Source organism: Meleagris gallopavo, chromosome 3, assembly GCF_905368555.1.
Source record: "Meleagris gallopavo chromosome 3, MGAL_WU_HG_1.1, whole genome shotgun sequence".
Lineage (NCBI taxonomy): Eukaryota > Metazoa > Chordata > Aves > Galliformes > Phasianidae > Meleagris > Meleagris gallopavo.
The window spans coordinates 3825486-3852695 of record NC_139406.1 but is presented as its reverse complement, the minus strand read 5'-3'; the positions used below and the strand labels follow the sequence as shown (position 1 = coordinate 3852695).

The 27210-nt window shown below is 37.4% G+C and overlaps 1 protein-coding gene across 4 annotated transcripts in view; it reads left to right on the top strand.

Moving 5' to 3' along the window:
* Positions 1–27210, top strand: part of ATP9B (ATPase phospholipid transporting 9B) — a 153955-nt gene that overhangs the window by 73275 nt on the left and 53470 nt on the right. For all 4 annotated transcript variants that reach the window (XM_085220099.1, XM_085220097.1, XM_085220098.1 and 1 more), the window contains exons 10-11: positions 3393–3468; positions 8080–8156. In XM_085220099.1, coding sequence (XP_085076225.1) covers positions 3393–3468; positions 8080–8156 — 153 coding nt within the window. The remainder of the gene's footprint in view (positions 1–3392; positions 3469–8079; positions 8157–27210) is intronic.

Here is a 27210-nt window from a genome sequence, read left to right as displayed (position 1 = left end):
GCTTTTTTAAAAATTATGTACATTAACTATATTATATCTTTTTTGAGGGCTGCTCTGAAATTAATGCCTCCTATTTTATTATCTTGTCTCACCACATCAGAGGTGGATGTTGGTGGTATGGCAATCGAGGTTAAACATTCCCACAAATACTCCATTACGTTTTGTTGCTGTCCAGCAGAGGGATAAAATGGCATCTGACATGGAAGTGCGCGTGAAGCAACAGGGTGTCACTGAATTCCTCCATGTGGAAAAATTGGCATCCACTGACATTCACTGATGCTTGCTGATGGTGACTAAACAGTGGATGCGAGCACAGTGAGATAGCAGGTGGTGCATTTCATCAGTGGCAGATTTTTGTGAGTGGGGCATGCAGGCTGTTGTCCACTGGTGTTGAAAATACGTAGTGGTTGAAAATGCGAAGATGACAGTTTTGCTCTATCAACTAGTGTTACTGTGCTTTCAGTATCTGTTATAGTTTCTATGGAAATAAATAGGAGGCATTATTTTCTGAGCAACTTACATATATGTGACCCAAGGCAATTCCTCTTTACTCAATGCAGCCCAGGCAAACTGAATGGTTGGACACTCACGTTTCTAGAATATTGAATCAGTGTGTACTGGCAAGCCCACTATTTACCTTTTGCTTATGATTTATATCCAGAATTGTGGAAGTTGTGTCTCTATAGCTTGTGACCTTCTCTGATTTTCTTATGTTTGGATCTCTCTTCCATCATTCCCTTAAGAATCTTTTCCTTAAATTTCTCCTGTGTTGCAGCTGTGCATTGTCACTTCACAGTCTTCACACATCTTGTAAAAGATTAAACCATTAATGCTGGTGGAGTTGCAGAGTTTGACTGAAACATGAGTTCTTTGAGGTCAACCCTAATAGATAATCCTATATGTCTCTTGGCAGCTCCTCTGACGAATGTTAGCATGATTTCCTCTTTGAGATACAGCAGTGTGTATATAATAAATAAAAGCTTTTTTTTTGCACACTTGTGCATGAGTTTTCTGTTGACCTAGTGATGCAGTGAAAAACTCCACAAATTTCTTATTTAGAGAACTTGAGCAGAATTTCTTTTTTTACCTTTCCACTTTGTAAGTGTTTATAGAACTGTAAAAATCAAGTAGTCTTTCCTGTGATATAGGACAGTTTGAAAGAGCTGAGGCTGCTCAGTCTGGAGAAGAGAAGGCTCTGAAGTGAGCTGATAGTGGCAAGTTTGCTGATGGTACTGAGTTGACTGGTGCAGCTGACACAATAGAAGGGAGGGACACCATCCAGAGGGATCTGGACGTGTTCAAAAAGCGTGCACGTGAGAACCTAATGAGCTTCAACAAGGTCGAGTGCAAAGCGTTGCACTTTTGTCGATGCAATCCTGGATATAAGTGCAGACTGGGAGAAGAAATTCAGAGCAGACCAGTGGACGAGGACTGGGGAATCCTGATGAACGAAAACCTCCTGGACATGAACCAACAGTGGGCACTTGCAGCTCAGAAGGGCAACTATATCCTGAGCTGCAAGAGCTGAAAGAGGTGTAGCCAGCAGGGAGAGGGAGGTGACTGTCCCCCTCTACTCGGCTCCTGTGAGGCCCCATCTGCAGTGCTGCGTCCAGGCCTGGGGCCCCCAGCACAGGAAGGACGTGGAGCTCTTGGAGCGGGTCCAGAGGAGGGCACTGAGATGATCAGAGGGCTGGAGCACCTCTCCTATGAGGAAAGGTTGAGGGAACTGGGATTGTTCAGCCTGGAAAAGAGAAGGCTCTGGAGAGACCTGTTAGCAGCCTTCTAATATTTAAAGGGAGCTTATAAGCAGGATGGAAATTGACTTTTACACAGGTAGGTAGTTGAGAAAGGACAAGGTGGTATGGGTTTAAAGTAAAAGAGGAGAGATTTAGACTAGAAGCCTGGGGGAAGTTTTTCATTGAGAGGGTGATGAGGCGCTGAAACAGGTTGTCCAGAGAGATTGTAGATGCCCCATCCCTGGAGGCATTCAAGGCAAGGTTGAATGGGATCCTGGGCAGCCTCGTCTAGTGGTTGGCCATGCTTTCCATGTCAGGAGGTTGGAACTGGATGGGCTTTTTGGTCCCCCTCAACCTAAGGAATACTATGATTCTATAAAATGTAATCAAGGTTAGCATGTTCCAGTTGCTGGTGTCTCTAATGTATTTTAATTGTAAGGAGATGACTTGTGTAGTATTAATTTCTTACATAAGAATTAAAAAAAAAATCCTTTTTTTTTAATCAAAGCCTAATCTTTGTCAGAGACCATCTGAGAATTCTTCACAGAATATGTACTACTTTTGTGAGTCTTGAGCCAAAATATATGGTTTGTTGTTTTTTGTTTTTTTTTAATTTTTTAGTTAATTTTGTATCCTTCCTTTCTTTCCCTGTTTCTGAAAGGATAGTTTTCTAAGCATCTTAGACAGTTCTTAAGAGGAAAAAGTTGTAATTTCCCTGCTGGGGATCTTTGCACTTATATATAAAAGTGTGTTTGAGTTTTTTGGCTTTTTAGAAATAGAGATTTGTAAGCAGTCCATCCCATGTTTGGTATTTTTTTCAAAATGAAGTTGAAAAATGGAGATAAAGGTTTTGATAATCAATCTAATGTAAAATTTATTGTGTGCTTGGGTTATCAGTGATTTCTCATTTCTTGCAAGATGATTAGTGCCATCTGTAATCTGATCAAATGCACTTGATTACCCTACCTGCTAAAGTTTCCTATAGCTGTAAACAATGCATTTCATAACTGCTAAATAACAGATATGTAGATGCTCGTAATTAATTATGAAAAACTGTTTGTTTACAGTTAGTAGACTGAGGCGAGGAAGGATGGAGGGATGAGGAAAGTTCATGGAATCATAGAAGCGATTTTGTATTGGAAGGGTTTTCCCACTGGATATGCATTTTGTACACGTTGTAAGACAAAGCAAGTCCGTTTGCATTTCAAAGTCAAATAGTCTTCCGTGAAGTTGTAAGTTTGCTTGGATTGCAAAATGATAATGACCATGATTTACTGTATCATTTAGAAATGATTAAAATAGTCATAGAGATTAAACCTCTAATTTTTAGTGCTTAGTATTCTTAACTTGCTTTAAGATACGGCAAACAGCTCCTGAGTTTCATAAAGCTGAGGAAAGAGCATATTCCTTTTAAAAGACAATATTGAGTTGATTTTTTTCTCAGAACAGAAGTAAGTTTAAATAACACAACCTTTAATCACGAGTGAGTTTTTTTGTCAGAATCTGGATAATGTATTTTCAGTGAATGCTGTTACACAGTGATTTGATGCAAGGATTCAGGCATCATATGCAAATTATTTTTTTCAGATGATCTTGCATTGTTCTCAAGTTTGACGATGTAATGTTGATGTACTAGCTCTTCTTATTTTCTCACAGGAAGACAGTGATCCAGCAGTTCATGAAAGCCTTAGCATAGAAAATACGTTATGGGCAAGCACTGTTGTGGCTTCAGGTAAGTGTTGCAACATCAAATCTGAAAAAAATCTAAAACCTCATCTGTGGAACTGTACTTTTATTTTACATAGTGAAATATTAATGAGTTTTGAAAACCTTTGTGTCTTTCAGGCTGTTAATCTGTTGCTCCCTTGTTTGCATTCCATCAATTTCCTCACATTAATGACAACATTCTCATATCTTTTTAATCCTCCTTAGGAGGTTTTTGTACTTAAATTTTGCTGATTCAGTAGCCCTGTCTTTCGTATCCCATTAAAGCTACTGAACTTTTCTCTAATTAAAACTTGTATACTGTGAAGTGTTATGTTCAATCCACTGTGGATAGTGTCTTGCTGAAAAGCAAGCATGCTCTTGTATATGTTAAGAGACTTTTTTAATATGCACATCATGCTGAGGGTAAAACTTGCTTAAAATCTTTTATCAGGCAAATCTTAATCAGAAATAATCAGCTATATTGTTATGTAATTTTCAATCAATTTTTGAATATTAGTGATGTTTTCTGTGCCTTTCACATATTAGTAAGTAGGCACTGTATTCAGGCTCTCAGCCATTATAAAATTTCTTTTTAAACAGGAGAAAATTAGTTTATTTTTCGCCCCAGGTAAGAAGTTAAGGTACAGTAGGAAGAGAAGAAGGCTATGCACAAAGACAGAATTAGGAGAGCATGGTTTCTAAAAGGAGCTAGAATTTAAGATCAAAAATTGGAACATTTGGCAATGTTACTCGAGGAGGGGTATGAACAGGAAGGAAGTGAAAGAGGAGAAGAGGAAGAAGAAGGGGGGTGGGTTGAGTCTCCGCCTAACTAGGAAAGAGAAGCCTTCCTCATAAGGTCCATCTTTACATTGTCGAGGAGAATATTAAAATGAACATATTTGGAGGGTTGTGGGCAGTAGATCAAGTTTAAGAGTCGGCAAAGGAATCTATGACTGAGCACTCCTCTCTAAAATCTGAATAGATCGTCATGTTCTTTGAGGCCTACTGTTGGTTTTCATTGCAATAGTAAACTCTTCTCTGTGAAACTGTTTTTCAAATGCATGATGCCTACAATCATCTTCACTTAGTTTATTAACTTAATTAGCCAAGATTTTTAACTGTGAATAAAACAGTGCTGCTGGTGAATTACAAGCTTTAATTACAAATGTGACTTTTCCCCCATTTTTCACCAAACTTACATATGGTGTAAGTTTTCAACTACGTTGAAAGAGTAAGCAAAAGCAGAAATTCTGAATCAGCAGTTTTGAATTTTAATTGGAAACTGGTCGTGTTTTCGTTTACAGGGTGGATTATTTGATTTTCTTCAGAAGTGTAGCTGTAGTCTGAGGCCTCTGTGTGCCATCTGAACTTGGCACCCAGGTTAATGGAAACAGTGGACTAATTTATTCCTTAGCTCAGTGCCTGTGAGAGTAAATGTGGATATATTAAGTAATTTTTTTTGTTTTCTTCTTAAGGATCTTGTGAAGGTATAATTGTTTATGAAGGTCTTAGGTTTGTTATTAATGTCAGTAGAAAAAAATACAAAGATAATTCTGAGTGACCACAGCCCCTTCTGAAGGAAAAAACAATGTGATGAAGTAATTAAAAATGTCATAATGAGTCCAGATCTTACAAGAATTACTCAGCAAACCTATGGAGGTAATTTTTAGTATTTGACAGGATTAGGTCTGTAAAAAAGAGTAGAAAGTGATTGCCTCAAGTCTGTTGCTTATTTAATAAGGAATTTATAATGTCTTAGAAGTGCACTGTGGGTGGATAGTCATAAAGAAGACCATAAGATGGAACAATTAAGAAACAAATAACATTTTCTAGGTTTAGTGATAACTGATGTAACATTCTTTTCACCCAGGTGAATGTACATGAGTAAGTTAGAATACTTAAGGCTGAGTTAATTAAATGTGAGTTATATGTATACATATTTAAATTGTTGTAAGTTGAAATTACAAGATTTCTGGTAACTGAAAACTGTGTTAATAACATTTGTCATTATAAGCATATATAAACCTCCTAAAGCCTGCAATGGCAGAATGTCAAAAGTAGACTTGGGTCAATTTGCTCACACCTGAGCATGGCCTTTTAAAATACTTGATTATACCTGAAAAATTTACTTGCACATGAGCTCTGTGGTGGTGACTCTCACTCAAATTCCATGAAAACAGAATAATAAATATCTGGTAGCAAGTTAAAGTCTGTGCTATAAATTCTCTATAAATTTATTTATAGATAGGTATCTCAGCTCAGCACATTTGTCTCTTATTTCAGTCTTCCTTACTGTCTATGATCAGTTTTGTTGTAGCCTAGGTATTTTTCACCCAAAAGAGTAGCATGTTTATGTGCAAGCCTTTTTCTGTTGCTTTGACACTTTGCTTCAAGAAATTGGGTTTGCAGTCTGTGCCAAGATGGTTGGTAGGGATAATTTTGTTGCTGAGTGTGACAGATATAGCATGGGATTTCCTTTGGATGGGTTTAGATCAGTGTCATGGCTGTGTCCCTTCCCAGCCTTTTGCCAGTTCACTGCCTCCTGGCTTTGAGGGATTGTTGAAGAGGGTCTTGATGTTATGGCAGCATTGCTTAGCAATAGCGAAACATGGGTGCAGTGCCAACACTGTTCTTGCTACAAGTGCAGAGCACAGCACTGCATGGGCTGCTGTGGGAAATGTAATGCCAGCCAGGCCCATTATAATATGGCAGTCATAGTGGCCTCTGAGCTTAGAAGGGTGCTTCCTTCAGTGCTCTTCAGGCAGCCTGGACATATCTGTTAATAAACAGAGTATGTATGTGACCAATTATTCGTGGGACAGTTATGCCCTTGCCAACTCCTTAAAGGTTGTTGCAGAACATTTTGGGATGGGTAATTTGTTCTGACATATCACTGGCTGATGCTCTCAGTCTCAGCTGCTGAGACAAGGAACTACATCACAGGCACACAGGAAAGGAGCATATAGGTGAGTTTCAAAACTTTGTTCAATTTCAAAAAAGGTTTTGCATAGGACATGAAGAACAGTTGTCAGACAAGGGCATTCTCTTTCTTCCTGGCGTTAGGCATTTGTTTGACAAGATGTGCAGTGTCACATTTGTATGGTAAAGGCATCATTGAGAATGGCACCCCGTGATGCAATTGCCAGCTGAGTTTTGTGGGTTTTTTCCTCCATTTTCTCACATGTGAAGTGCTGGCTTGTTTCCATGAAGACTTCCTACACATATACTTTTTCAGTAGTGTTTTTCTCAGGCCTATTTTCTTCCTCTTGTTCTTAGTGCTTTTACTTTTCAAAACTTTATTGTGCATCCTAGGAGAAAGATGCTAAGAGGGAGGCAGAAAGAAGGAAAGCCAGTGAAGTAGTGATCACAAATATTTCCCCTATGAATCTTCTGGGAAATCAAATCAGGTTTAGCTCTTTTAGACACTAGTGAGCCTGAACTAATTTGAGTTTATGCAAAAAAAAAAAAAAAAGTTGTAGAGAATCAAGACTGCAGGATGGAGTTTTACTGGAGTCTTTCTTTCAAGCTTTGTCTTCTGGGCTCTTGAGAACCCCTTTCCTTGAAGTCACTGTTTGTCTCAGCCTATTTCCCTCTTTCCATATGCTGAATTCCTGGCGTTCCCTAGTACACAGTACATAAAACATATAAAACATGTTGCTTCAGCTATGCTAGCCTGGTGTCTCACAGTGTGCTGTAACTGTTAGTCAAAGTGAGATGGAAGGTCAAAGTCAGATAGGAAAATTGTTTGGGGAATGGTGTGGGGAATACCTCAGAAAACTTGAGCTCTGGTTGCTAATGCCTTGACAGTTTTAGGGGAAAGACACCACAGATCAATCATCTTTCAGATCAGTAGCAGTAAGTGTAAGTGTGTAAAGGTTTATCAGCTGCATGTTGAATTCAGAATGCTTTGTCACACCTAATATATTCTATATGCCCAGATTTTCTAGACTTAGAATGAATAGTCAGATATAGAAACGTAAATCTGAAGTGCTTTTTGCTCCTTACTTTAAAGCCCTGACAGACATCTGGATGCTGTGTGTACAGAAAGTACAAAGACTAATTTGCCAGGTTCACACAGGAAGTTTCACTCTCAAGTCCAAACCATGCAGCCATCCTTTTGTTGTTATTAGGTAAATGTTTTACTGAGACAAAATACTTTGACTTTTTCTGTTTATGTACAACACCCAAGTGAGTTTAAAAAAGATAACAGCAAGATACAGTATTTATGTGCAGTTCTTAATATGTACATTACTGCTGTGAAATTTTTACTGTTGAAATATGGCTTGTTTCTTATGGCATGTAGATGATACAATTGTTTAAGTATCTGGGGAATTCTTTAAAGAATTTCTGATATATTGTTCAGTGCCTTACCTTTCTCTATACTGCTGGTCCTTAATTTAAGCAGTCTTTAAAATAAGTGAGTATTCTATTGGTTTTCTTCAGACTTTGCCCTTCGTTTTAGTAGTTGAGAAAAACTATATTCATTAAAGAAGTTATAACAATCCTTTTATAATAATTTTTGCAAAAGCAGCATCCATTATACAGTTGATTTGTTTGAAGGATTGTAAATTACTGCTTTTAATTCAGACCATTTTTTCTTAACTTCCTGGCACCTCTGTTTTTCTTTGTTTTTCAGGAACTGTAATTGGTGTTGTCATCTACACAGGAAAGGAAACTCGAAGTGTAATGAACACATCCAATCCAAAAAATAAGGTCTGTTAGCCTTACTGTGTCATTTCCTTCTTTTATTTTCATAAAACATAAATAGATGTACCTATAAGCAAAGCCCTACATGTTCTAAGGTATTTTGTGTGTGTGTTGGATTGAATTGAGCGTTGATTTAAGAAGTGAATTCTGCCTCAGTCTCATTCCATGATTAAAACTAGTCTTCCTTTATCTAGGCCTATTACAGGTACTAATGGAAATATATTCTTTTCAAATATAAATATGCATCCTTATACTTCTGTATTTCTGCGTCACAGTAGATTACGGGCTCCCAGTTCATTTCTCTCGGATTATTTTTTTTTACTGTAGAATATTTGGCTAAAACTGCACACGAATTGTAAAGAATAGAATTGAATTGTAACTCAAAACAGGCTACTAAAATTTGTGCTGGATCTCAGGGTAAGTAGAGTGAGATAACTGAGGTTTCAGTGAGTACCTGGAATGTTTTTGTGGAGGTTTTTATTAGTTTTGTAAGCAATGTAAACATCTTCAAGAGATGTGTTGTCTTTTAGAAAAATAGTAGAAGTTTTGTGTACACTTCTCTGTGTACAGTATTCTTTCAGTTCAAAACAGTGGAAATGGTTAGTTTCATCAGCAATGTTTCTAATACAAGTCAGGAGGGCTCTCAGTCATAATGCTACAAAACTTTAGGCTGCATCTTCCAACTGAGACCTCTGTTTAGTAGGAAGATACTTAATTATTTTGAGAGGGAAAAAATAATGCAAGAGGTTTAAAAAAAATAATTGCAAGGTTGCCGTTTTCGCACCATTCCTAGTAGATGACTTTGAGTAGGAACGTCAAGAATGAAATAACACAAATTGCTTGAAGCAGTTATTATTGTTCCCCTGAGTGTATTGATTTGTGTTTGTAATAGAGATGCTTATAAATGTCTCATTGACAGAGACGGGTGATATATACCATTACATGGCTTAAAATGTCCTTTTATTATTTTGGTATATGTAACATATGTTTTAAAATAACAGACTTCAATTGAAGTAGAATGATTATGGTTCATAATTACTTTCTTTTCTATCTGATACAAAGGTGAGCCTTTTACTAAAGAGAATTTTGAGAATTCTGAGCAGATTTTGACTAATAAATAATACAGGTGTTTAAAAGGAAAGTTTTTAATATAGTAAATGGATACATAGGGTAGTATGCATGAATATAACATGTTTTCCTGGAATTAAACAGATTCTGGAGATGTGCTCCATGTAAATATTTGCTGCAATTTTCGCATGAGTATTTCACTCTGGGAATTATGTTAAAAGATAACAGGATCTGTTCCAAATATTTTCTAAATTACTGCTAGCATCGAAACAGTTGCTCTAAGTTTAACTTAATATTAAGTTGCAAATAAATCTACAATAAAGTGGCATGTTGACAAGATGCAGCATGCTTTTTAACATTAGGACAGTACACGTACCACCATTACTTGCATAAGGCCCTAAATTACGACTGGAAACATCTAAAACTTGGTCTTTTATCTACAATGGCAATGCAAATAAACTTTGAATTTTCATGAAGCACTGAAGCAAAATATTCTGTACAAACACAAACAGTCAAATTCTAGTAACATCTTCTGGCATATAGTGTAGTATCAGCTTGAGAACCATTAGAAATCATGCTATCATACAGTATTTAATCTGCCACTGATGAGACAGGTGCTGCTCATGTAAATAAATGTTACTTATTTATTGTCCAGTGGACTGTATTGTTAAAATATGCAACATTCTAAACACAAATATTTATTTGTTTCTCAGAGGTGGTTTAGCTAATAACTATCTACTAAATGTGAAGAATTAAGGCATATACTACGTGTATCTGGTTAAATGTCTTTGCCTTGGTAGTTCTGTAGAGTATTTCAAAAATGTGAAGATTTATAGTGAACAGGCAGACACATTCTGTAGAGCTTACTTGCTACTTGAGTTTCCTCCATTTTGTGTCAGCTGTCTTTCCATCACTTTGTAAAAGTGTAAATGAGTCTTGCATGTATCGGTTGGTGAGGATTTCTTCCCCATCTATGGACACAATGTCCATACTTGTAGTAATTAGCAAGAATGGATTTGGGAACTGAAAACATTAAAATGCTGCCATAACAAAAGAGTAAGTAATAAAAATGTGTGTTGGTATAGAAAATAATTATCAACATTTTGTAACATGCATTTTTAATTCTACCTTTGTGTGGAATTAACATCCTTCTGAGTTTGCATCTTTTATCACCAGCTGAGATCAGTTTGCATGTTTCTGTGATGTAAGGCACTTATTACTTATAAATAATACTCTGTCCTAGCTGGCACTACAAGAAGAACAGCAGAAGCCAGTTCATTTTTTCTCTGTGTGTTTGGGAAAGGGACTCATCCTTTTTTCTTTTTTTTTTTTAATTTTTTTCCAAGCCTGACAATGATGTTTACATGTTTGATGGAGCATAAAACAGTCCTTGAGATTAGAAAGGATATTACAATTGAGAGATTAAATGTGCAAATGTTTATTAAATAAATAAACATTTGCACCTAATTGTTGCTGAAACAAAATCAGAATTGGTGCTCATATTATTACTGCAAGGTCTAGAGGAAATAAGTCTGCCTTCCCATATTCTTTAACTAACACTTGCTCCAGATACTGTTTTGGAACTGTTTTTAAATTGCAGTTCTCTCACTTTGAAAAGAAGTGAAAATAATATTCTAGAGATTTTGTTGTAAAATGTGTTGATATGCTCTTGTTCAGAATATGTATAGTTTTGGGAGGAAGCAAACACGAAGATCTAGGATTCTCCATTTACTGAAGTTCCCACACTGAAACTTCTGTGGCAAGGTATCTCCAGAAATGACTCATTATTCGTCTCTTCATTGAAATATTCATTGTAAAATAAATGCTTCAGTTGTCTGTCTTACTGTAGTGTAACTGCACTGCTGTACTTTGTACTATGAACTGAGTTTTTCTTATTTTCTAATTTTCATTTTCCCCCTTAAGTGTAGATGCTTTTCAACTAAGCCAGTTTCAAAATGTAGAGATGCAGGCCAGCTCCATAAAAAGTTTTTAGCAAAAGGCTAAAACTGAAATGAGTTTAAGCAAAATTTTCTATCAGAAATTATAAAATGTATGTACCTGTTCAAGCATGTGATTTCTGTGTGTTAGACTTAGAAGGATTTATTGTGTTTATTGAAGTATTTAGTCTTTCAAGCAACAATTTCCTTAACATAAAGTCAACACTTTGTGGGGTTTTTTATTACAATTATAGAAATTGTTTCATTGCCTAAGGATGCAGACGTAGTCTGAGAAAACACAAAGATAGAAGAGAATTTTCCTAAGGGATCAGTTTAATATGCTTTTAATTCCAAACAGCGTAAAGAAAAATGATTTCTAGCAAGATTTAATTTCAGTATAAAATAATGAATGTATTGTGCTTTAGATAAATTTAGAAATGGTAGCATCATTGTTATTATGGTGTAATGGCTCTGCTTTCTACCTCATTGGCAGTCACAACAGCTTACTCAGGAACACAGTTCCATCCTTTTAATTTAATAAATAAATGCAAACAGATTGAATTGTGTTCTTCACAGTGCTGTAATCAGTAATCAATCCTGTTTGGACAGATATTCTTAAACTTTGGCTTTCTGGAGAAAGTTGGACTTGTCAGTGCTAAAGGTCATATACAGGTGTTAATTAACCAAGAGGGAAATTAACAAACTCAGGTTATTTATTTATTTAGTGTGGCATTTTGCAGTATTCAGTCATTCTTAGCTATTTAAAGTGCACTATAGGTTTCTTGTTGTTTTTTGTTGATGTTGTTGTTTGTTTTTGCTATCCAATTTTAGAATAGCTTTTGCAGTTTTGGATTTTCATTAAAAGCAACAATGTTAGTACAGTCACCTTGCAAAGGTGACCTGTCTCCATCAGTAGAAACAGATTTGAGGGCTAAAGTTTTTAAATGTATATATACACACACACACATGCACACATATATCTATATATTTGGATGTAGAAGAATTGAATTTGAAGGAAGATATTTTGTGTACCAAGATTGAAACAGTAAAATAACTTGGTCTGCGTAATGAACAGTATTTCTAGAACGTGTACTAGAATGTATTAAAACAAATAGAAATCTTCATAAATAAAACTGCTGAGAAATAAGTAATGTCTGTAAAGGAGATACAAAATATGACTGCTGTGCTTCAGAATAGTACAAAAAATAGTTTTGATATTGCTAATCTTTAGCAGCATTCAAACACTTTCTCTTTGCATTATTATGGAAGCCTACATCTGCTGCTCCATCTTAACACCAGTCACAAAACTTGGTAGTAAGCAGTCGGCGTTCGTTAAAATAATAACACTACTTTTTTTCCAAATTTTTTGTCTAGCCTGTAATTTAGAATCTATATACCAGATATAATATCTGGTGCTTTGCTGATTTTGCAATTTTTTTTATTCTAATCAATAGATGATGTTCTGATGTTGTTCTCCCTTTGTTGTTTGTTTGTTCTTTAGAAAGTCACCCATGAGACCGGAAGTAGTCAAAAATAGTAGTTAAGTGCCCAAATGAGACCCCATCAGATAATACAAATGAGTTTGCTGTTACCTAGAGAGCTTGAGGAGAGCCTCAGAAACACAGTGACTCAGTTCTGCTGCTGCGGTGTTGCATAAGGGACAGTAACTTGTACAGTTTTGTTATTAAATTGGAAATTTAATACTGTTCATAGTTGATTTGAGAATTGAGGGAATTAAATAGCTTGCTCTGGTTGTATACAGTAGAGAGAAACAAAGCAGAACCACCTTGAAAAATGTTGCTTCACTCCTAGTGACAAATTTCAAGGGTTTAGAAAGAGAAAAGGGTTTATATATTGCTTTTTATTGGATGGTCTGCTGTGCTTAATCCTCCTAAAAGTCCTCTCTGTGTAGGATGAAATTGGGAATGCTGTTTCCTACATTAAGTAGTCCCCAAACTGAGTTTGTGTCCCTTCTGCCTGAAGCTTCAATCCAAAAAATACCTGAACACCAGCTTCTGACAGGTATGAGAAACCTCTGTCAGAGGAAGGGAGAGCTGCTGGAATTGGGCCATGTGGAAAATGCATGAAATATAGCTTTGGTGCTGTTCTCTTGATATACTCTTATCTGCACAAAAGAACAAATGTTTCACAAGGTGGGAAGTAGAGGAGGGAGAAGCTTGGTGTGTTAATAACACTGTCGTGACTGAACAGCACTGCCACCCCCAAGGGCTAGAGAGTCTTGGTGAGACGGATGGAACAGTGTTAGATAAGGAAGAGGACAAAAGATGTCATTCCTAAAAAAGACTGAAAAGGAACAGCTGAATGGCAGATGAGCCACCCTTGTTATTCCAAAACCCAGATTAGAACATTGCAGTGCTGCCAAACATTACTGACAGTTTCCAGGAATCAAACCACAAGCAAACTTTGTGTCCTTTACTCACAGCCAGAAGGAGTATATCTCATTGCTATCATTACCATTAACTCCGTGAACTGAAATAGCAGAGTTGTGGAACCAAATGCTTCAGTCATTGGATGACTACTATGGAAAAAGTGTAATTCCACATAGTGGAACTGATGTTTTCATTTATACGTAGAAAAGTATAACAAACAGTGCATTTATATCACTGCATTAAAACAATACCAAAAATGTTACCAGTGGAGAACAGTGTCTCAGTAAAGACTGAAAATGTTGATTGATGCCTTTGAGTACACAGGTGGAAAGTATTCACTTAATACAAAGGAATACAGTGGTACTGGTTTTTTAGAATAGGACAGTTAGATGACATAGGTCATTAGTCCAACTGTCTGACCACCTGAGGGCTAACAAAAAATTAAAGCATATTAATGAGAGAACATTGTCCCAGAGTCTCTTGAACACTGACAGGTACAGGACATCAATCACCTCTCTTAGGAAGCCTGTTTCAGTATCTGACCACCCTCACGGCACAAATTTTTCTCAGTGCTCTGTTTGACCCTCCCTGGCACAGCGATGTGCCATTCCCATCCTGCCATCAATGACCAGGAGCAGAGCCCAGCATCTCCCTTTGCTCCCCTTCCTCATGGAACTGCAGAGAGCAATGAGGTTACCTCTGGGCCTCCTCTTCTCCTGACTGCACAGCCCGAGTATCCTTAGTCTCTCCTCACAGGAATGCCTTCCAGTCATCTTAACAGCTTTGGTGCCTCCTCTGGATGCTTTCAAGTACTTTTTTTTAATATGTGGAGCTCAGAACTGCACACAGTATCCAAGGTGAGACTGCACCATCACTAAATATAGTGTGATAACCACCTCTTTTAACCAGCTGTCTGTGCTGTGTTTAATTAATCCCAAAATGCAGTGTGCTCCTTGGCTGTTATGCATACTGCTGGCTCATGCTGACCCTACTGCTTCTGCACTCTCAGGTCACTTTGACCCCCTACCATTTAGCCAGTTCATCACTCATCATAGCGTGAACCTATTCATCTCGCAGTTGGATGAATTCTCCACAAGGATGCTGTGAGGGATGGTGTCAAAAGCATTATTAAAATCCAGGAAGATTACATCCACTGCCTTCTGTTCATCCACCGTGTGGATGACCTTATTCTATGACAGGCATGTCCAACCTGCAGGCTGGATTCGGCCCAGTACAGCCCATACTGCAGCTCTCTCCTTGCTTTGGCTCTTTGATGGCTCTTTGATGGCTCTTTGATGGAAGAGCCATCATGATGGTGGCTCTTCCCCCTTAAGCGGTCTGGCCCAGCCCCAGGCATGTACCCATAGCTCAGCAACAACCCAACATCAGGTTGTGTGTGATTGCATTGTCTGGGCTGAAACCAGTACATGGGGAGGGTGCAGTGCTAACTCTCAAGTGATGGCAAATAATTATTTGCATTTTGATAACATTGGCTAAACGCAGTGCTCTGAACAGTGAATATGCAGCCTTGTTTTCCTTTTTGATACTGAAATTTGAGAATAGGTTTCGAGATTACAGAAAGAAAATCAATGTTTGTTATATTTGCGACTCCATTTTCAGCCAGCATAAATATATTACAGGCAGATTTTCAAGTGAAATGGATAGAGTTGCAATCAGATATTCAGCTCAAAAATTTCATCACGTCTCTTTACCAGATTTCTATAAAACTATCTTGACAGAGAAAAATATCCCTTGCTTCACAAGCATACCTTATTCATCTTGTCACTTTTTGGCAGTACATACACTTGTGAGCAAATAATTTTCAAGGATGAAGCACAGGAAGAATAAAATGTCATCAGAAATCTCTGACGAACAACCCAAGAACTCACTAAGAATGGCAGCCACTTCCGTCAAATGAGAATGATGCATTCATTAGTTTCACAGACACAAAACAATGTCAAATTTCCCACTGTTTTTGTGTTTTTGTTGCTTTTTAAAAATGTTTTAATAAAAATGTATATTTTTAAATGAGTTGTTACTTATAGACATTAATGACATTATGTATTTTACATGTGGCCCCAAATAGTTCTTCTCTTAATATGACCCAGATGAGCCAAAGTGTTACACGCTCATGTCCTAGGAGGAGGTCAGATTGCTAAGGCAGGACTTTCCCTTAGCGGGGACCTCCCCAGATTCCCAGAACACTTGGTAAATTGTTGAGAGGAGTCCAATTGTAACATCCATTAACTTCATTAATACTGTATTTTTTTAATTGTCTTCTTTTCTTTATATTCCAAAAGTAGTAAAATGGTAACACTACACATGGGAAACCAGGGCACACAAGATGAGAGGGAAAAAAAGTAAATGGCTCTGTTTAAGGTATTGGACTTTGCTTTTTGTCCAACTTCATGGTTATAGTACTGGTAGATAGGAAGTGCTGTTTCTGTTGGATTTGCATGGATGTGATGATGTCTGTAGCTTCAGAGCAAACCTGATGTTAATTTTCCTTGCTATCCAGAAAGTAATATTAGGTCATCATTTACTGATCTACTTTGATGTTGTATGATTGGAACAGAGAATAAGTTGTTCCATGTTTTGACCTGCTATCAATTCAAAAATTAGAGTCCCGGAATAACTTGTGCCCTAACTTCCAATTGTTCTGAAAGCAATTAAACATTTTGTGAAATTGTATGTTAAATCATGTGATGCATCTTTTCTGGCTACCTATTATTTTTTACTAAAGAGCATAGTACAGTACATTGCTGAGACATGGATGTTGAATCAGCACTTCTGCATCACTTTCTGTTTACATCCTACTGCAAGGCAAATTATGCACAACAGTATACAAGGTAATTCTAAACAAAATAATTGTTATCTAACTATTACTATTATAGCAATTAAATGTTAACTTGTACATCCTTGATCATTAATAATATCATTGAGTGATACCAGGCAGCTCATAGCTAGTGAAAATTCTGGTAAATCAGTTATTATTAATTTTTCACTGCTTATTAAGCAATACAGCCCATATTTTTCAGAATGTTACAAGTTGAAGGCTCAAATTCAGAAGAAGAAAACACCCTGCACTGGCATTCATCTGATTTGATCACTTAGAAAATTTGAACTTCTATTAAGCTACTGGTACTGAAGGCAGTTTTGAATGGAATTGTATTTCAAGAGTGTGTGTGTATGTTTATGTATGTATTTAATTTTCTTGAGTTTACCTAGGGAGCCTAGATATCTTTGTTTATGAAATAATAATGGGAGGGAGAAAGGGAACAAGCAAGGGAAATGGGTTTGGTACTTAGAATTCTGGCCAATACTGCAGGTAAATTTCTGGATTTATGAAATATTTTGGAGATGGTGAATTGATGGATGAGTTTGCTACTAAGCCTAAGACAGTGTTTGTAGCTGCAGAATTCCTCTAATGTTAACTTCATTATCTCTTATAAGAATACAGGAGAATAAAAGATTATATGCTTCAGAATTGAGAAGATTAGCCGTAAGCCATAGGTAAATTGAAGTCCTATATTTTTGTTGTTTTCACCAAGAATTTTATTTTACGTTCCAAGACATTTCACTTCTCCAGTTTGGAGACTCTTATTTAAAATTGTTTGGGTTTTGTTGTTGTAGTAAGTTCAGTTTATTAGGAGGAAGTTTTTCACCCAGAGGGTGGTGAGGCACTGGAACAGGTTGCCCAAGGAGGCTGTGGATGCCCCATCCCTGGAGGCATTCAAGGCCAGGCTGGATGTGGCTCTGGGCAGCCTGGGCTGCTGGTTGGCGACCTGCACATAGCAGGGGGTTGGAACTGGATGAGCATTGTGGTCTCTTCCAACCCAGGCCATTCTATGATTCTAAGTTTAAATTTGATTGATTAAAGTTAAAATTCAGCTCAGCAGCTCAACGTCACTTCATGCCAGTGTTTGGGGAAGGATCAGTCATGGAGTACAGAGTTTCTGTAGCGGTCCCTACAACAGATTATTCTCACAAAACTTTCCAAGCAATTATTTTGAAATAGATAAATTTATGGAATAGTGTTTTGCTTCCTCACCAGAAATAGCGTATTTTACCTATAGCACACTAGGCTAAAATGAATCATTTCTGGTGAAATATGTAATCCATTTGAAATGTTGTGATTCTACAGAAGATAATGTAGAAGGGAGATCTGCTGTCTGTTGGCATATTGATTGTCCCAGTGAGCTGTTAAGAGGCAGTCCACAGCCACTTCCTCTCCACTGCCTCCTCCACTGCTGCTAATCAGTGACTGGAGTTTGCTTTTTCACTTGTGGTGATCCTTACAGTTTTGTTGCCTTTCAGAGTTAATCACATCATTAGTAAAAAGCAGCTGCTGTGTGATGGAGAGGGTAAGGGCAAATAGGCTCTGGCTTTCAGGTGATATTTAGAGAATGCTCATCTGTCTGCATAGAACTGCACCACCTTCACAGTGCTCTGTCTGTGAGCCTGGCAGCAGGGCCAGCCAAACTGTTGGAAACCAGAGTTATGTATATTTTTTGGCTGTTGGAAGGAATTATATGAGGAGGAATAGAGATGAACTTTTGTATGAGTATGTTTAAAGTATATTAATTGTGGATTTTTTTTTTTTTTTATTCCAATTATGGTGAAAGATGGCTTTCTGAAATGTCAGAACATAGTATCGTGCAGAAACGTAGTTGGTTTAGCACGTTTGAAATAAATTCATCTGATTTGTGTCATTTATTTGAATGTTTTATAGATGTTATTGCTTAGTTGGCAAGTCTCTGTAACTAGCACAAACGCAGAAAAGCCTTTTTTCATACATGGACTTTTTTAATATATTAAATCTTGAGACTCATTCTACAGTGGAAATCTCAGTTTACGGTGATGTGTATCTAGAGGGAAAGTTGTATGCATATCAGGACATAGTATTTGTTTTTATGTAGATAGAACATATTAATCATAGCTGTGATTAAGGTAACAGGTTTGTCATACTTACAAGTATGATTTTTTTTTTCTTCATTTCTACCTCAGTTCAGTGTGTAAGCCTGTGGATTTCACATTAAAATCAGCATTCCAGCTTTTGCTGGATAAAAATTGTTGTGTTTTAGATTTTTAGATTGTGGGTTAGTTTGAAAGATTTGACTGCTCTTCATATTTTTAAAGCTAATTCCCCTCCTGTCCTATCTTTTGGAAAGCATTCTAAAATGTTATTTATACAAAACAGGGTTCCTTTTCATTTCTTTTTGGAGACTTTATGGAATCTTTTCTTAATCTTATAGTCTCCAAGGAATCTGCTGAAATATTTTGTTTTGTGAAAACAAAGATAGATGACTCAGCTGAAAATTCTTACTATTGCCTTAGGGTTTGAGGGATAAGCTTTTTTCTTTCTCCTATCGCAGAGCACATTTTCTAGTTAAAGTTTGATAGTGATTGGGAAGCTTAATTCTTTTTTTTTTTTTTTTTTTTTTTTGGTAAGTTATTGTTGTCAGTTTTTTGATTCACTGTGTTAATTGCTTGCATCCTGTTCATTGTTCTCAGCGTGACACTACCAGCATATAATATTTCTACTAGTTCCATCTACCCAATTCTTTCCTTCTTGGATCATTTTCACCCATTGAGCAACAACTGTGAAGATCGTGATCCTGATTCACATCTTCAGTCTTGTCTGCCTTTTCTGAGGGCTGCTTCCTTCCTAAATCATCTCTTACTGTTATCTTCCTGTTCCAACTTCTGCCATTGCAACTTGTATTTGTCATGCTTGGCTATTTTGTTACTGTCTCCAGCTTGTTAATGTGTGGATTATTTCTTAACATTTTTAGGGTTGAGAAGGGATGCCCAACAAGCAGCTGAGTGCATTTCACAGATCTTCTGTAAACACATCACTGAAATACCTAGTCGTCATATCTGTCTGAACATGAACATTCTCTGGTTTTATGGCCATCTTCCATTCTAACTTGTGCATTTTGTATATTTATATATCATTATTTTCTTCTTTGCACTTAAATCATCTTGACTTGTTTGTAGGATTGGATAGGTTTATACGGTAGACTAGTAAACTGGTACAGAGCTATGATCCTTGCTCTCTCTCAAACTGCACTTAAAAAATAAAACAGAATACTCATTCAAATCTGTGTCCGTTTGCAGTTTCAGGGATGTGGTTGTGAGGTTAATCTTTTAGAATGAGATGCACCTATTTGTGCTTCAGCTCTGAAGCAGTATTCATGAGAGCACTGGGCAGAAGTGTGAAGTGGTTCCCCTCACAGCAATTATATTGCAAGTATGCATCCTCCCTGTGCTTCTTTATCCCTTTACATCAAAGCATGTATTCACTTTATTATTCTTTAAATAAGTGAGAAGAGTATTTATTTAGCCCTTCCTGTATGATATAGGTTTGAATTGTTTAACTAATACATTAGTTTATGTTCTTAGTAGTTTTTTTAATGCCCTACATAATATTTTATATTTAACTTAGACGTTCCAGTTTTCTTCAAGAATCTTAATTCATTTCTAAGTACTCCAGGAGTTTTATAGTTGTACTACACACCAGTTTACATGTGGAAGGTTTGCTAGCTTCCAATGACCCTTAGCTGCCATCTGGTACAAATTCAAAGTGCTTCTGTCATCTGCTGCTAATTGCTGTCACCTGCATGTTGCAGTCACTCTGAGCAACTTGGACTGCAGTAAAACAAGATGCAAATTGCTTTGTATAGCTGCAGTCTATCAATAATACACATCATTTCTTTATTAATATTAATTTAGTAATAAAATAAGTACATACATCATGAAATGACATGAATTAATATAAATGGCATTTTCATGTTTATTTTAATGACTGTTTCTGGCTTTTTAGCTTGACATTAAAAAAAATGCGTGAGGATTATGAATGTATTTATTATTTCAGTGTTCTTTAACCCATTTATTCTGGTAAGATTGTTCCAACTGAATCTTGCAGAAGAGTTCTTTAATCCCTTTTGTATGCTGATAAGCTTTTGTCAGGGTGCTAGCCTACAGCACTGTATTATATTAATGTATTTTACTTGTAATTTAGAGAACAAGAAGAATATCCTGTTCTGAAGGCTAAACTGTCCCCTGTGGCACTTGCACAGCTGATAATCGTGAACTAGAAAGATGTGTATATCAAATAGTTTACAAAATGAAGCCAGCTGTGTTTCCCTACATACTGTGGCTTCCTGACATGCATCATTAAACCTTATTAGCTACTTCCTTTTACAAAGGTTCTTGTAGTCTTGAACATTGCATATTAACATTTTCTGCCCCTCCAACTGGAAATTATTTGCTTTATTGTAGAGTGTCAACTTGCTCTAGTTTCTGATGCATTCTAATTGGTACTTTAGAGTATAATCATAGTGAAACACCACTCCATGCATTTCTTTATTTGGAAATTAATACAGACCTTTTCACTTTATCTGTCAATCTGGGCACCTTTTCACACAATTCCCAACTATTGGGATGGCTTGCAAACCACTAAGAGAGAAAATGTTTCATAGAAAGTATTCAAGATAGAAATACAAGATGTTGGAATTCACTTTTGCTGTAAGATTTTTTGTTATTGTTGTCCTAGTAGTAGTAAAGCTATTTCAACTGATAAATATTACAATGTTAAAAATCTCAAAAAATGTAATGATAGGAAGTTCATTTGCTGCAGATGAGATTCTGTTAACAGAACACGACCACACACGTGCATGTGCACGTACACCTATTAATCATACATTTGAAAGTAAATTTCAGCTTTCAAACCTACACAAAGAAGAATTTTAAAAATATCTCTGTAGGTAAAAACAGATTTTTAATTAAGTGCAAATTCAAAATACTTAAATATATATGCATCTCTATATATTTACGAATTCTACAAGAATTCATCAGAAAGGCAAAGAATTACTTCTGATATCAATGAATAAGACTTTGGGCAATATCATTCCAGAACCTTATCTGTTTGCTTAATCCCAGCAAGAATCATTTCAAGACAATACCTTGCACACAATTAGCTGTAAACACTTTTTTTTTTTTTTTTTTTACTTTGGACCAGGAGGTACAGATAGCTTAGAAAACTATGAATAATGTTGGTTTTTTTGAGAGAGGAAAAACTAATAACCATCTTAAATAGATTTTTTTTGTTAATGTTCCTCTATCACAGATTTTGATATTCATTGCAGAAGGCTGTTTTTATTCAAAAATATATAGCTTAATTTTATTACACAGATTACTTCCAAATTTTTTGTCATAACTTATTACATAGTTGAGCTTGAAAATCTGTGCTTTTACATTATAATAGCAAGAAGAAGAACATAATATCTGATCTAGAAGACATCGTGGAAAGGTTATTTCCCCTATGCCTTAAATGCTTGTGGATATTAACTGTGGACATATTTTGGGTTTTCATCTCAGAATTATGAGTTATAGAATCATTAAGGTTGGAAAAGACCTCTAAGGTCATTTAATCCAACCATCCATTTACCACCAATATTGCAACTTGAAAAAGGCTTTTTCTCTTTGTTGTGATTTTCCATGTATTCTTCAATGCAGTTAATCTTGAAGAAAACTCCTGCTTATTTTTCATCACATTGAGCAGCTTTCAAGCTGTACTTGATCAGCATGAACTACTCTGAGCTAAAAGAAGAAGAGGTGAAAAATTAAGGAGTATCAGGGAGTGTGAAAGGGAGATAGATCAGTGAAACCACACCCTACCATCCCTGCAAGAAATGTTCTGTGAGCAACAGTGGGTCTTTAAGTGGGGTATCCCCTTACCTCTTGACATCAGGCAGAAGGAGGGGACCTAAGAGACAGAAAAGAATGGAAACAGGTCCCTCGTTGAGGTGTCAGGTGAATCTCTTCCCAGCCTACCTTGCCATCCCGGGTGTTCTTGCACAATAGGTATTGAGGCTCTGGAACTTGAAGGACAAGCAAATGAGGTTGATGAAAGTCCATCTGGGGGGTTGCCTATAGTGAGTCAATCAACCCCAGCCCTTAAGCATGCCTCTGCTAAGAGCAAAAGAAGGTTAATTGTCATAGGCAGCTCCCTTCTGATGGGAACTGAGAGCTTGGTATGATGACTGGACCCTTCCCGCAGGGAAGTCTGCTGCATTCCTGGGCCTGTGTGAGTGATGTTACTAGGAAGTTCGAGTACGGCTCAAGTTATTACCCACTTTTGGTTGATCAGGTCTGCAGTGATGAAGCTGTGGAAAGAACTTCAAGGATTATCACAAGGGACTTCAGGGCACCTGGATGGTTAGTTGAAGAAGCAAGAGTACAGGTGGCATTTTCCTCGATCCCTGCAAGAGCAGGGAAAAGTACTGAGAGTACTTTTTCATCTGCAGGATGGCTAATACAGCACCAGGCCTGCTGGTGATGGATGAGGTCCACTTTTTTCAAAGGGTGGAAAAGAATTCTAGCCCAGTGGTTGGCAGGGCTCATTGAGAGACCTTTAAACTAGGTTTAAAGGGGGAAGGAAATGAAACCAGGCTCAGTAGAGATGATGTTGTGGCAGTGTGCAAGGGTTGAGGGTGAGATAATAGCCCATCTGAAGTGCATCTACACTATACCAACACATCCAGCATGGGCAAAAGACAGGAAGAAATAGAAGCCATTGTACAGCAGGAAAATGGTGACATAGTTGTCATTATCAAAACATGGTGGGATTATTCTCATGACTGGAGTGCTGCAATGGATAGCTATAACCTCTTCAGAAGATAAGGACAAGGAAGGAGAGATTGTGGGAGGTGGCTCTGTATGGTAGGGAGAGTTTCAATTTTGCAGAGCTCAATGCGGGGAGTGATAAGGTTAAGTCCTTATCGGTAAGGATCAAGGGGAAGTCCAAAAAGACTGATGTACTGGTAGAAATCTGTTTACAGACCACCCAACCAGGATAAAGAGGCAAGTGAAGCATTCTACAAGCAGCTTACAGACATGACACAATTGCTTGCTCTTGTCCACATGGGGGACTTCAGCATACCAGATGATTGTTGGAGATGCAATACAGCAGAGAGGAAACAGTCTAGGAAATTCCTGAAATGTGTGAAAATAATTTCCTGACACAGCTGGTAATAGAGCCTACCATGGGTTGTGCCCCACTAGGCTTGCTGTATACGAACAGAGAAGTACTGGTGGGAAACATGGTGGTTGGAAGATGTCTTGGGGGTAGCAGCCAGAAAGTGATTGAATTCCTGATTCTTTGTGACATCGGGTGGGAGATCAGCAAAACCTACATTGGTAGTGGTTGGTAGACTTCTGGAGGTCAGACTTTAGACTGTTTAGGATATTGGTTGGGAGTGTCCCTTGGAAGATAGTTGTGAAGGGCAGAGGGGTCCAAGAAGGCTGGATGTTGCTCAAAAAAGGAAATCCTAAAGGCACAGGAGAACTTTTGCTTGGTGAAAAAAGAGAGTTTGCTAGATCCAAAAGAAGGGAACAGGCACCTCGGGAAGAGTATGAGGATATTGCTATGATATGCAGAGAGAAATAAAATTACGAAGGCGAAAACCTAGCGAGAACTTAATCTGGCCATAAGTGATGACAAAAAAGACTGTTTTACAAATACATTATTAACAAAAGGAGGGCCAAGGAGAGCATCCATCCTTTATTGGATGTTGTGGGGAACACTACCATCAAGAATGAGGAAAAGGCTGAGGCTGAGACAAAGGCTTCTTAGCTTTTGTGTTTCATAGTCAGATCTGTTATCCTCAGGGTACTCAGCTTCTTGAGCTAGAAGACAGGGATGGGGGGAAGAATAATCCCCCCATAATTTAGGAGGAAACAGTGGCCTGCTACTCCACCTAGACTTATCAGAAGTCTATAGAGTCAGATGATATCCGCACAGGAGTACTGAGGAAGCTGGCAAAAGTGCTCACTAAGCCACTTCCCATAATTTCTTAGTAGTCCTGGTCAACTGGCTGGTCTCAGATGGCTGGAGACTTGCCAGTGTGACACCTATCTACAAGAAGGATCACAAGGTGGATCTGGGGAACTACAGGCCTATCAGCCTAACCTTGGTATCAGAGAAGGTTATGGAGCAGATCATTTTGAGTGTGGTCACAGCCCATACAGGACAACGAGGGGATCAGGCCCAGCCAGCATGGGTTCATGAAAGGCAGGTCCTGCTTGTAGGTGGGAATTCTCCAGGGGTGCTGATTGACAGCTGGCTGAACATGAGCCAGCAGTGTGCCAAGCTGTGTCAAAGGCCAACGGCTTCCTGCTTTGTGTCAGAAATAGTGCAGCCAGCAGCACTAGGAAGGTGATCGTTCCTCAGTACTCGGTACTGGTGAGGTTGCACATTGAGTACTGTGTTCAGTTTTGGGCCCCTCACTACAAGAAAGACATTGAGGCCCTGGAGCGTATCCTGAGAAGGGCAACAAAGCTGGTGAGGGGTCTGGAGCACAAGTCTTACAGGAGTGGAGGAGGGAGCTGAGATTGTTTAGAATGGAGCAGAGGAAGCATAGGGGAGACCCTGTTGCACTTTGCAGCTACCTTTTCTCTCAGTTAGCCAGTGACAGGACAAGAGGGAATGGCCTCAAGTTGCATCAGGGAGGTTCCAGTTGGATGTTAGGAAAAACGTCGCCTTGATGGAGGTGTTTAAGAAATCGTAGCTGTGGCACTTGGGAACATGGTTTAGTAGGCATAGTGGTGATGGATTGACAGATGGATGACATTAGACGTCTTTTCCAACCTTTATGATTTTATGAGTCTTCTTCTTTACATTTTGACTGCAAATAAAAGCATGCACAACTTTTTATTTCAAGATGAAGTTGAGGCATTTTTAAAATATTTCTTCAGCTTGTATAGAAACAAGATGTGTAAACTCAAAAACAAGAGAGAAAAATTGATGCAGTTAAAATGATCTAAACTGGGATTCTGTTAGCCAATCACAACGCTTCAGAAATGAACTGACTTATAAGCCACCTTTTCATAGGTTTCTCTGCATTCTTGAATAGCATCCTTAAAGGCTTTGAGGCACTCTGGGGTGCTTTGTGTTGTTTTTATTTTATTGAAACTTGATTTCCTGTGGGAAACCTAGGTGATTGTGGTTGTGTTCTGTTAACTTTCAGACTTGTGCTGAGAGAGCTCTGAAGATGGAGTTAAGGTGTACACAGCTGAGAAGGAGTGAGATTCCTCCACCAGGAAAAGAGTTGCTGTTTAATGCCATTGCAGAATCTTTTCATTCCTTCTTCAGATTTTCTTTATTCATTTGCATTTTCTGGTGAATCCATCTTCGAAATACTGACGTCATTTTAATAATGTGTGTTGTCTGTACCGTGTTACTTACAATCATAAAATATCATTAATAAAATACAACCTATGTAATTTAAAGGGAAGTAAATTTTGAAACGTGCTACTCAATTTAACCTTGAGTGAGATGGCAGTTAAATGCTTTTTCTTCCTTTTATTAAGCCTACTGTTAATTGGGGATAAAATGAATTGTTAGAACTTGTTTCAAGTTTAAACTTAATGAGTTCTTGGCTCAATTTCTTTAATAGAGTCCGTAATGAACAAATTTCCGAGTGCATTTTGATAACCTTAGTTCTGACCTTTCTTCCCCTAATACTGTTTAGAGGTGAACTCTTCAAATAGAACTGTAATAATCTCTGCTAATACTATAATGTAGATAATTTGTGAGGAGTTGTTGTAAATTCCTTATTTTTAAGAACAGTAAGCCAATGCTGAAAGTCTTTTTAGACTTGATTTTAAGTGTTTACTTAATTTAAAACATTTTTGAAAAAAAAAAAAAAAAAAAACTAGGGGATTCTGATACCATTTATTAAGTGTGCGATTTTCTGTTTGAAAAATACTTTTTGACTGATATGCATGATCTGATGTATGGATATACTAAGACTTCCCAAAATTTACGCAAAGTAAAGTTTCTATTTAATCCCCTTTATAATCATTTTTCTTCAAGGAAGTAGTACCTGTTACTGTTCTTGTTTTAAATTAAAAAAGTGGATGTGGAACAGTTTCACTGTATGAATTATTTTGGTTGTTGAGGTCTGCAATATCACCAGTTGGCTTAAGTTAATGAAATATTCTAAATTAATGGGCATCTTGAAAAAAATATTGCAATAGAGGCTAGTATTTGACTAACACAGCACAATTCCTGTATGAACGTGCGAGAGTATAAGAAGCCATTAAAATTTTCAGGTTTTTTAGTAGCATTCAGTAGTAGTGTGGATGCTTTCATTCGTTGTTATTGTGTGTGACAAACACATTGTGAGGGTAGAAAACGAGTGGTCACACAGCATTCTCAGATGACTTAAGATGGTAACTATATGAAGGTACACGAAATACTAAACTTTTTGCTTAGAAGGAAATGCTGTGGTTTCCATTTAACCTGAATTGTTAAAATACATCTCGATATTATTAGGCATTTCAGGGGGTAAATACTGTTGGACTGGTAAGATTGTAGAGAAATACAGGTCACCCTGTTAAGGTACAACTGGTACTGCACTGCACCACCTGAGCTCCTTAAACTCCTTAAACTGCTACTGCCAGTCTTGAGCCCCCTCTGCTGACCAAACTGTACATGGCATTTCTTTAACTTCAGCAATTCTTAGACTTCAGTCACATCAGAGTAAAATACTGAAGTAAGCAAAGAATAGCTGTTTAGCTTCACTGTTAGATATATAGATTAATTTTAAAAAGTGATAGGAGTTTAAGGACATTCAGAGATGGTGGGATAGTGCTAAA